Source organism: Choloepus didactylus, chromosome 4 (assembly GCF_015220235.1).
Source record: "Choloepus didactylus isolate mChoDid1 chromosome 4, mChoDid1.pri, whole genome shotgun sequence".
NCBI classification, from domain to species: Eukaryota; Metazoa; Chordata; class Mammalia; order Pilosa; family Megalonychidae; genus Choloepus; species Choloepus didactylus.
In genome coordinates this window covers 80,950,377-80,962,864 of record NC_051310.1, presented here as the reverse complement: position 1 = coordinate 80,962,864, position 12,488 = coordinate 80,950,377, and the positions used below count along the sequence as shown (strand labels likewise).

The 12,488-nt window shown below is 40.5% G+C and overlaps 1 protein-coding gene across 3 annotated transcripts in view; it reads right to left on the bottom strand.

Annotated features, from left to right (window-relative positions):
• Window positions 1–12,488, bottom strand: part of IGF1R (insulin like growth factor 1 receptor) — a 342,034-nt gene that overhangs the window by 54,650 nt on the left and 274,896 nt on the right. For all 3 annotated transcript variants that reach the window (XM_037832932.1, XM_037832933.1, XM_037832934.1), the window contains one exon: window positions 10,021–10,165. In XM_037832932.1, the coding sequence (XP_037688860.1) occupies window positions 10,021–10,165 (145 nt within the window). The remainder of the gene's footprint in view (window positions 1–10,020; window positions 10,166–12,488) is intronic.

The following is a 12,488-nucleotide window of genomic DNA, read 5'->3' as shown; positions in this document are numbered from 1 at the left end:
GCCAGTCAATCCACTTTCATTTCTCCAAAGAGAAACTGCCTCTTGAAGGCTGTCTCTAGGGGGCATCCGAGCCCAGCAGACTGGGGCTGTCTCCAGTCTTGAAATGATAAGGATGTTCCCCTCCATCCAATCTGCAAACAGGCTGGTCCACACCGCATATGGGCTCCCCCAAACCCAATATTTATACCAACCCTGGGGGTTCAGCAAGGGCGGGAAATTATCTCCAACCAGGCGCTACACAGACACTCAAAATATGTTTCCTCTTGGTTTCCTTGAGTGTTCAAAGGCAGCGTTATTTATCCAGTAAAAATCCACCCATTACAAGTACACAGTTCCATGAGCTTCAGTAAATTCACATAGCTGTCCAGCCACCACCACTCTCCAGTTTCGGAATATTTCCATCACCCCAAAAGTTCCCTCTTGCTCGTCTGTGGTCAATCTCCACTCCCACCCACAGCCACCACTGATCTGTTTCTGTGTCTATAATTTTGTCTTTTCTAGAAATTACGAGAATTACTATTACTAGAAATTAATAGAATGGACTCCTACATTATGTAGCCTTTGTGTCTGACTTTTTATACTTAGCCAAACATTTTTGAGGGTGACTCGTATTGAGTACTTCACTCATTGTTTACTAGTATTCTAACGTACCACATTTTGTTTATCCATTGATCTGCTGATGGACATTGGAGTTGTTTCCAGTGTTTTTCTGGGAGGGAATATTATGAATAATACTGCTAGGAACATTCAAAAACAAGTCTTGTGAGGGCATGTTTTTTTTTTTATTCTCCTGGGGAGATACCTAGGAGTGGAATCTCTGGGTCAAAAGGTTGAATGGGTATTAGGAAGGGTTTTGACTTCAAATGTCTTCCAGCTTCAGAATCTCCCATGATCTACTTCAATTTTTAAAAAAAATAAACTATATTTTTAGAGCAGTTTTAGGTTTATAGAAAAATCACAAGAGTACCCGTATACCCCCAACACGCATTATTTCCCTTATTAACATCTTGCATTAGTCTGGCAGGTTTCTTACAAATGATGAACCAACAGGATACATTAGGGTCCCCCTTTGTGTATACAGTCCTATGGGTTTTGACAAATGTGTAATGTCGTGTACCCCCCGTTACAGTATAGTTTAGGGGCAACTACAGTGCAGTCACTCTAAAAATGCTCTGGGCTCCGCCCAACTATCCCTTCCCTTCACCTTGTGGCAACCAGTGATCTTTTTACTGTCTCTGTAATTTTGCCTTTTTCACAATGTCATATAAGTTGAAATCATATAGTATGCAGCCTTTTCAGACTGGCTTCTTTTACATTGGAATATGTATTTCAGGTTTCTCCATGTTTTCTCATAGCTTGCTATTTCTTTTTTTTTTTTTTTTAACATAGTAAACATTTATTCCGAAAACTTTCTGAAATGATAATGTACATGCATTATATGGAATGAATATATTTATAGAAGTGAAATAAGAATTATAAAGAAACAATAAAGGAGAATAATCAACTAAACCACCCCTTTTCAAGCTCTGCATCTTTTTTCTATTAGTTTTTCTGTCAGGTTTTTTTTTTAATTTTATTTTTAAATAATATCAAACTTACAGGATGGTTGCAAAAATAATATAAACCCCATACAGAGAACAGTAGCATACAACGCCCCCCACCCCCAATACCTTGATTCACCAATTTTAACATTTTACCACCTTTGCTGTATCATTCTATCTCCGTCCCTCCTTCCTTCTCTATTTCTTCCCCTCCCTCCCTCCTTCCCTCTCTCCTTTCTTCCTTCCTTTCCATCTATTTACTTTTTGAACATCTGTGAACTGGCTGCAGACACTGTTTTAACACATAATACTTCCATGCAGACTTCCTACAGAGAAGGAAATTCTCTTTTGTGATCACCTTAAGTGCAGTTATCAAGTTCAAGAAATTTAACGTTGATATAAAGCTTACATTCTCTATTCCACTTTTTTTCTTATGTCACACCAAAGTCCTTTTGAGCCTTTCTCCTTCATTCTTAGATCTCATCCAGCACGATGTACTGCATTTATTTAGTTGTCATTATCTCTTTAGCTTCTCTCTTTTTTTAATCATGGAATCACATATACAACATGTATCTTTCCATCCCAAACCCTCTCAAGCATGCCATTCAGTGGATTAATCATATTCACAAAGTTGCAATACTGTCCTCACCACCCATCACTATCACCTTCCCTTCACCCCAAAAAGAAATACTACACTCATTTTGTTTTATCTCTTTATTGCTCTGCCCCCCACCTGGTAACTTGTACTCTACTTTCTGTCTCTGAGTTTGCATATTCTCTGATATTTTCTTTGTGGTTACCATGGGGCTTAAATTGAACATCCTAAATCTGTAACAATCTTGTTTGCTTTGATACCAAATTAACAACTTCAATAGCATACATAAACTATGTCCCTATCTCTGTTACCCATCTTTATGTAGTTCTTGCACAAATTACATATTTATACATAATGAGTCCAAATACATTGACTTATCATTACATGCTATGCATTTGCCTTTTAGATCCTATAGGAAGTAAAAAGTGGAGTTGCAAATAAAAAATCCAAATAATGCTGGTGTTTGTATTTACCCAGGCTGTTACCTTACCAGAAATCTTCATTTTTTTCATGTGACTTCAGTCAATTGTGTAGTATCCTTTTCTTTCAATCTGCAGAACTCCTTTTAGTGTTTCCTGTAGGGCTAGTATAGTGGTCATGAACTCCCTTAGCTTTTGTTTATTTGGGGATGTCTTAATTCCTTGCTCATTTCTGAAAGATAGTTTTTGCTAGGTATACAATTCTTAGTCAGCAATTTGTTGCTGTCAGTACTTTAAATATGTCTTTCCACTGTCTTCTTGCCTCCATGGGTTCCAATGAGAAATTGGCACTTAATCTTTCTGAGACTCCCTTATACGTGACATGTTGCTTCTCTCTTGCAGCTTTCATAATTCTCTCTTTATCTTTGGCATTTGATAGTTTGATTAAAATATGTTGTGTTATGGGTCTATTAGTTTATCCTGTTCAGAGTTCATTGAGCATCTTGGATGTGTATGGTAAAGGCTTTTGTTAAATTTGGGGAGTTTTAAGCCATTATTTTTTTAATATTCTCTCTGCCCTTTTCTCTCTTTCTTCTCCCCTGGCATTCCCATAGTGAGTACATCATCACACCTGATGGTGTCCAACAGGTCCCTCAGGCCCTGTTCATGTATCGTCATTCTTTCCTCTTTCTGACCCTCAGACTAGATTTTCAATTGTCTGCAAGTTCACTGATTTCTTCTTCTGCCAGATCCAATCTGCTGTGGTATCCTTCTAGGTAATTTTAAATTTCTGTTACTGTGGTTGTCATGTCGTTTGGTACTTTTTCATAATTTCCATCTCTCTATTGATATTCTTTTTGTGCTCTCCTGTCATTTTCCTGATGTCCTTTAGTTCTTTGTCCATGTTTTCCTTTAACTCTTTGAGCATATTTAGGACCATTTTTAAAAAGTCTTCATCTGGAATGTTCCAGGTCTGATCTTCCTCATTGGTGGTTTCTAATGGTTTAATCTTCTCCTTGTGTGGGTCATCACTTCCTCTTTCTTTGTATGTTTTATAATCTTTTGTTGAAACCTGGCCATGTTGATATTTTTATGTGTTACTGCTGCAATTTAGTGTGTGAAGCATTTGTTCCTTAAGCTTGTATCTGGCTAGTGTTATGACAGACCTTTGCTTGAATGTCAGGAGCTAACAACAACAAACAAACAAACAAACAAACAAAAAAAGGGAAGAGGGGGGGAAAAAACACTTTTCCCAGTCTTCTAAGATTGATGTCTGATATCTGCAAGTGTTCTCCTTGAGGGCTTATCCATACAATGAGTTTAGAGAATAGCTCCAAGCCAAAGCATAGGGGCCAAAGTACTTTTCTGCTCAAGTGTCTTATCTTGGGCATGTGCCTGTGGCCCTAGGAATTCCTGTCAACACAGATAGGAATGCCCTCTCTTCCCTAGGAAACAATTTCCTCAAGGTCTCAGACACCACACTGTAGGTCCTACAGCCAGCAATCCCTTGCCCCAGGCAGCACAACAGGACTGCTTTCCCACGGTGGGGGAGAGTCTGTAGGAGAGCTCTGTGAGCTCCTTCTCCATGCAGGGCAAGTTCTGGGACGGTGAGCCCCTTAGGCCACCACCAGTCAGATTGGGCCAGACATGCATGCCCCCAGTATGTGCAGGAAGGCTACTCTGCTCCCTCCGGAATTGGGACCAGGGATCCCTACTGGGAGCTCTGCAGGCTGAGCTGGTAAGGGGTGATGGAGGCGACAGCTGAGGCACCACAAGGTCCTACCACTTGCAAGTGGCCTTTTTCTTTGATTTGGTGCCCACCCTGTTACCACAGTCTTTTAACAGTTTTCTGGAGCATTTGAGAAAGATGTTTCTGCCAGTTCTTGATAGCTGTCCAAAGCTTCTGTTGCAGAAGGGAGCCGTATAACATCGTCTCATTCTGCCTTCGTGATCAAGGTGGGGCTCTCATTTCTTTTTATGGCTGAATAATATTCCACTGTGTGGATATGCCACAATTTATTTATCCATTCACCTATGGAAGGGCATATGGGCTGCTTCTGCAATTATGAAAGAACGGCTATAAAGATTTGTGTGCAGGTTTTTGAGTGGATATAAGTTTGCAATCCCTTTGGATTAATACCTAGGAGCACAACTTCTGGATCATATGGTAAGCCTGTTTGGCTTTGTAAGAAACTGTCAAACTGTCTTCCAAAGTGGCTATACCGTTGTATATCCCCACCAGCAATGAATGACAGCTCCTATTGCTCAAACTGTCATCAGCATTCGGTGTGGAGTGTTTTGGATTTAAGCCATTCTAATAGGAAGTTAGTGGCATCTCATTGTTTAATTTGCAATTCCCTAATGATGTATACTATTGAGCATCTTCTCATATGCTTATCTGCCATCTGTCTATATTATTTGGAGAGATGTCTGTTCAGTCTTTTGCCCATTTTTTAAATTGTGTTATTTGTTTTATTATTGAGTTTTAAGAGTTCTTTGTATATTTTGGATACAAGTCCTTTGTCAGATATTTGTCATGCAAATATTTTCTCCCAGTCTGTAGGGTGTTTTTTCATTCTCTTACCATGTTTTTTAAAAGTCCCAGAGAAGTGTAAAAGCATGGCATAATCGAAACTAATCTCAAAGATGCAAGAAGGTCAAATGAAACTGAGTGTTGCAAGGCCAAGTGGCAGGGACATGCGCAGAGAGATCCCCAGGTACATCTAATAATTTCACTTCTTATAACCCACCACCTCCACCATCTCAAATATCTCCCTGTAGTTTTACCCTTTTCAGGGCAATAGTCCTTGGTAGCAAATGGGAATCTGAGATTTTAATCTCTTATTCATCTGATCCCATCAGAAAATAAAGTTTTCCACATAGGGGAATCTCCCAGATAACTGAAATAATCCTTATTCAAGGACTTACAAATTAAGTTGTTTTACAGAAATCTTGTCATATGTATTACAAAATTCATTTCCTTCTTACAAAGCAGAAGAACCTTGATTTCCTATATGCCTGAGGTCATTACTCCAGAAATAAATCCCACTGTATGGGGTAAGTGATAGCCTCAAGGAAACCCTGTCTTCTTCAGGACAAACAAGACCGTGCGAGGCCGGCTGTGTCCTGATCTGCAGCAATGGCCCTGCGCTCTATGCTCTGATGTGACACAATCAGATTACAACATCAGCTCAAACTGAGTGTGAAGGCTCTGCTGAGGACCAAGGTGTTCTCCTCTGGGTGGAACTTGAATTTCATGTTCTGGACTTGACGCCAATGGTCCTGGGCTGCTCAGGAGACTTTCTGAGGTGTACCTGAGATGTACTCAGGTACATTTTGGAGAGGGATCTCTGGGTGAACGGTCTCTCTCCTTTCAATTTTTCTGCTCTCCATCCAAACAGAAGGGCTACAAAACTTTCATCCTATTGAACTGAAAGGAAACACTCATTTATGTTCTCACTGGCTATAAGAGAGGTTCAAGAAACATAGCACATTGGAAGCACTATCGTGACAAGACAATATTTAGGAAAAAAAATCAATAAGCATGTGAGAAATAAAGGGATGAAGCAGAGGAATCTTAAAAAAAGAAAAAAAAGCATAAAAACAAAGCAAAAAACAACTGAAGAGTGAATCCTATTCTCCCAAACATTCTGATTTAATTGGGATGGGGTACAACTTGGGCATTAGTTTTTTAAAAGCTCCCCAGGTGATTTTAATGTGTAGCAAAAGTTTGGGAACATGGGGATAAGGGTTATCTTGACTTAAACCAAAAGCATGCAGAAATTATATTTTCAGACAGCTGTGCTTGTTTCAGACAACTCCTCTACTCAAAAACCCTTAATACATTCCTTTACCTAGCTAAATTACAACCTTCACACCGGGGTGTGCAACACTTTATGTAATTCTAGTACCACCAACCTCTCCGGCATTACTTGCCGAACGGGCCCCAGGATGCCCCAAATCATCAGCCTTTGTGCCTGCTGCCCTCAACTGAGCTGCCTTTCTTTACCCTTTGCTTTCTGAGTGTTTCCAGACATCTTCAAGGCCCACCACAAATGCCACCTCATCTCGGAAGCCTGTCCGATGTTCTCAATCAGATATGTGACTCCTTTCCATGCTCATGTCATGTTCCTTTTTCTCCCCCAGGGGCACTTGAGCAAGTTCCGCTTTGCACTGAGGACCTTCATCTCCTTTATTCTTTTTCCTTCCTTCCCTCCTCTGACTCTTCCCTTCTTGCAGATGGAGCGAGGGGAGCAGGTTAAAGGGTAAGGCCTAAGTCTAAGAAGGACAAACATCTGAAACAAGTCTAGCATGTGGGATTATGGGAAGCGAAGATGAGCTACACCTTTCTGGTCATGGCTGAGGAAGGCAAGAGAGAAAAACTCCCATCCACAGAGGCAAGATTCCCAAGAGCCCTGGCTAATGAGGGAGAAGCAGGCAGAAACCAAGGACTGGAAGCCCAGCGTCCTCACAGCTACTAAACCCTTCCAGAGGCTGCTGATCAGGAGCAGGTGGTGGAAACCTGAGGCCCATTTGTCTTCCCTCCCATCTAAAATCCTAAGGCAGGGCAGGGACCCAAACTTACCTTGAAGCCTCCCAAAACACCTGAGCGGTAACACGCATCCTGAAAAAGATCCCACTGGATCAGACACCCAGGGGAGTGAATCTCCCTGCCAACGTGGAATACGACTCCCGGGGAGGAATGTAGACCTGGCATCGTGGGACAGAGAACATCTTCTTGACCAAAAGGGGGATGTGAAAGGAAATGAAATAAGCTTCAGTGGCAGAGAGATTCCAAAAGGAGTCGAGAGGTCACTCTGGGGGGCACTCTTACGCACACTTTAGACAACCCTTTTTAGGTTCTAAAGAATTGGGGTAGCTGGTGGTGGATACCTGAAACTATCAAACTACAACCCAGAACCCATGAATCTCGAAGACAGTTGTATAAAAATGTAGCTTATGAGGGGTGACAATGGGATCGGGAAAGCCATAAGGACCAAACACCACTTTGTCTAGTTTATGGATGGATGTCTAGAAAAGTAGGGGAAGGAAACAAACAGACAAAGGTACCCAGTGTTCTTTTTTACTTCAATTGCTCTTTTTCACTCTAATTATTATTCTTGTTATTTTTGTGTGTGTGCTAATGAAGGTGTCAAGGATTGATTTAGGTGATGAATGTACAACTACGTAATGGTACTGTGAACAATCGAAAGTATGATTTGTTTTGTATGACTGCGTGGTATGTGAATATATCTCAATAAAATGAAGATTTAAAAAAAAAAAAGATCCCACTGATACTTTTGGTTTAAAAAAGTTGCAGATAATGAGAAATACATCCTAAATATTCTTGGAAGTAAAAATCAGGATTTACGTCAGCTCTATTTAAGTGCATGTACTCTTAGTCAACATACAACTAGAACGTAAGTGCATCTTGTAATAATTCCTAATAAAAATGAATGAATTAAACTCTTCTCTCAGCTTGCACCTCTAGGCCTAACACTGCTCACCCTGAAAAAAAGAAATTTGTATTTAGCAGTGGGAAAGCTTGAGATGCCAATATGCCAAAGCGAAAGTGCTGACCAACACTGGGGATTCCACCAACACAAACACTACTTGGAGGGAAAAAAAAAAATGAGCTGCAATTTAAAATTTAATACAACAAACAATAACTGCCACCTCGAGCTCACCATGTAAATGACCTCAGATACTCTGAGACTGGGTGCAGGGGCAGCCTCCCTGGATGTGCAATGCAAAGGGAGTTTTTCTAAAGGATCAGTGTACCCAATGGGGAGGACAGTGTGCTTTTCAAGGATGGAATGAAGATCTGCCCCCTCTCTCTCTAGCTATATCAGATGATGGAATTTTAAGAATTTAAGACTGACCAAGAGTTAGCCTGAGAAAAACAGGGAGGGCTGTAAAGAAACCCTTAAGAGGTAACTTTATCAAGTCAGGGCAGATAAACCAGCAAAGATCACATCCCCATGAACTTCCCACCTCTTTTTTGTCCCCCCTCAATTATTTTCCCAAATCCTCTTTATAAGAAATTTACTCATTAATGGATAAGTCTCCTTTTATTTCAAAGCGTTAGCTTAAAGCCAGGCAGGAGCTACATTTAAAGAGCAGCAGGAGAAGAGAAAAGCACATAAACAAAGATACACATGGGCTCCCTCTTGAAAAGAAACTGTGAAGGCAATAAACATGAGCTCCTCTCCTTCGGCAGAAAGCCCACAGTTATTTTAAAATCCCAATCACATAGCACACCTCTGCAGATGGCAACACTTTTATCAATAGTGCAAATCCTATAAGCTAATCAATAAAAGCAATTTTGTGACTCAAGGTTTCTTTATAACAACAAATTATCCACACTCCTCCAAATTTCTTATGTTCCAATATATTTTAAAAACCTGCAATATACTTTACAGAGTAGAGCAGAGCATCCTGAGGCAAATAAGGGTCATGTATGTGATTTCACTAGGAGTTAAGCAGATTAGACGGATTCCTGTCACCCTGGGCAGAAGGAGCCCCTCCAGCATCCCTGGCCACTGTTTCACTGACAGCTCCCTGCCCCTTGCCCCCCCCCCCCCCCAAGATATGCTACCCTGACTGATGGGTCACTACAGAGGAGAAACCTAAACATTTCCATTTTCCAAGCAGTTTGGCAGTTCCTCAAAAAGTTAAACACAGAATTACCACATGACCCGGAGTCCCACCTCTAGGCATACATCCAAAAGAATTGAAAGCAGGGACTCAAACACCGATGTTCACAGGAGCCACCATTCACAACAGCTGAAAAGTGTGACTAACCCAAGTGTCCATCAACAAATCAATCGATAAACACAGTGTGGTATATCTATACGATAGAAGTAGTATACAGCCATAAAAAGGAATGCCATTCTGGTACATGCTACAGTGTGGATGAACCTTGAAGATGTCATGTTGAGTGAAGCAAGCAAGACACAAAAGGACAAATACCGTATGAGTCCGTGTCTATTAAATATTTAGAATAGGCAAATTCACAGAGACAGGTTACTGGGGGTCGGGAAGGGGGAATGGAGAGTTATTGCTTAACAGGTAAGAGTGTCTATTTGGAGTGATGAGCAAGTTTTGGTAATAGAAGGTGGTGATGGTTCCACGCTATTCTAAAAATAACTGAATTATATACATAAAATGGCAAATTTTGTGTGTTATATATACATATATATTTTACATATGATACCCCAAAAATCTCCTTTTTCTAAAACAGCACAGTCCTAAGGATAGAGACCCATGACTCTCCCTGACTCCCTTCGAGGAGCGGGACTGTCACTGAGGCAGGGCTCTGACCAGGCAGCCCGTCTGTCACCTTTTCATCTCTATTAAAAGGGGGGATGGGAAGAACCTTTTACCTTAGTAATACAGAATTTTTAAAGCACACGATTTATTCTGTGACACACGAGTGTTGGCTCGTGCAATCTGGAGCACTTACCCTTCTAGCTGCTCCTCTCCTAAAATCTGGCGAAGGTTTTTTAAGAAGGACAGGGAGACCAAGGCATGGGAGTGGCGGATCTTCACGTAGCCCGTCACCACCTCGATGAGCCCCATGAAGTTCTCCAGCTCCGAGGCAATGTTATCTAAATCCAGAGGGGACAGCGTGACTATGAGTCCACTTCATAGAAGGGTGACATCCTTTGTTTCTTAAAACCGTGTGGGGAGAGCAATTAAGTGGCAAGTCTTGTTTCGGAGATGTTGGACATCCCTCCCCGGACCTGGCCGTCAACAACCACTTCCAACCCAGGTCCCAAGGGGCATGGGAGGGTGTTTCTAACAGGCTGGGTACTGACCAAGCAACCCACAACGTAAAATCCTAAATACGAAACTGCTGATTAGCTAAGGCCAACCGATCCACGGAAATGTCTTTTAATATGCTCTGTCAATATGGAGTACTGCTTCCACAGGGTAAGGGCAGGATTAAAAAAAAATATTTTCTCGATCACGTTATGGAAGTACGTTTGCTGCATTTTGATGCTAGTTCCTAAGACATAGGAATCGATATTTAAGGATTCCATCTTACCATGGCTGGAAGAAAAGACACCACAATGTTAAAGCCTATCGGTATGTGATTTAAAAAATGTTTTTCTGTGTCACTAAGTTTTCTGTAATGCTTGTGAATTACTTTCACAAATAAAAATTAGTTGGAAAAACAGATGTTAAAACACGTTAAAACAATATGATATATATCAACAGTTTTCTTTTAATCTTGTTTAGCCTACCTTTTTATCACAGAAAATTCTAAAAAAACTAAACTTCAGTTCAACTTATGTCAAAATTGTATGAAATACTATAATGAATTGGGTGAGGCTCGATTCACAGACTTACTTTGTATGATTCATGAAGGGTGATTTGATAAAAGATTCTATTTTGTTTTGAATTTTTAAAAATAAAAAAATAAGGCTAATTTGCTGGAGGGTTAGGGTCTACATTGAATGTATAATTTAATGGCTTTACAGGAGAAATTAAGGAGAAATTTAAGTTATAAAGACTAGAGGCTGCTTGCAGATGATGTTTTAAGGGAGAACTTCTGAATTTTATTTATGTAGTAGGACGAATGCCATTCAGGCAAGGCCAGGAAAACTCCTTTCCAGTGATGTCCCTTCATTGGAAATCCACCTCATTTCCTGTGTTGTACATAAACTGGAAGACACATTTCATCACCCTGCTTGAATATGTACCAATTCCTTCTCAAATTATACTTCTCCGTGACTTAACTTCATGGATCAAAGATTTTAAAAAAAGGACTAGGCACTTAAAAGGGGCATTCTAGGGGAGAGAAAATTAAAAATAAGTTAAGAAATACAGTAGGACAAAACAAAACAAAACAAAACAAAACTGTAGAAGTACCTGAGGGTAAGGATGTTCTAGCTGTGTGGACACGTTATCTTTGTTGTTGGGAGGAGGCTGGTGGGAGGGGTGGTGAAAAACAAGCGATATCAAAAAATTCAAAAGAACTAAGCAAAAGCTTGTTTCTACCATCTTTCTCTAAACTGTAACAATGCATCCCCCTCATTAACAATTATTAAGGAAGAGCAAATTTCACAGAATAAATGAATTAGTCATTTGTTTTCAAACAGTAAAAAAAAAAAAAATCTTTACAAAAGGGCTTACAAAAAAAATTCTTGTCAACCTCAAGGTCTTCTTACTATATTTATTCTATCTGATAAAACTATCAGTGCCTTTTCCAAGTGGTCCCAGTGGCAGAGAATGTAAGGCAACATGATTAGAAATGCTTATCCAATAAAGACCAGAAGTGAAAACACCAGGGAATAATAAGTCAATAGGAAATGATTCACACAAATGCAATTTAAAAACAACTTATCAGGAATGCAAATAACAGGGATCCCACCAGGGTAAAACAGAAGCTTGAAATATATGGTGACACATACTTGCATCGCTTTGGCTCTCAGAAGTAAATTTGGAGCTCAACTACACTTTGAGACTTAAAATTTTAAAGTGCTGTCACTCAAACTCTTCGCTTTTCCCAATCTCCCCAATACAACCACCGAGGAAACAAAACTCTTGGGACTAAAGATGCTTGGATTTGGCTACAGCTGGAGTCTGCTGAGCCATTCTTCTGCTCCATCAGTCCCTGCTGGGGTTTGTGTGTGTCGGACACGCCTCCCTGCTCCAGGTGTGACTCAAAGAAAGACAAGGGATGACCCTCCTTGCAGAAATAAAAGTGATGCCAGTGGCTATAAAACAGACTGCCTTTCAACCTGGTTTTTATCTTTGAGGGAAACTCCAAGGAGAGGTGTCACACATGAGGCTGATGGACCATACTGTTTTTCTAGACCCATATTTTAGTTGTGAGTCAGGGGCAGAGAAAGGAAAAACACCAACAAACGAATACCCAGACCCCTATGTGGGACCTGACTCCCAGGGGTGCAAATCTCCCTGGCA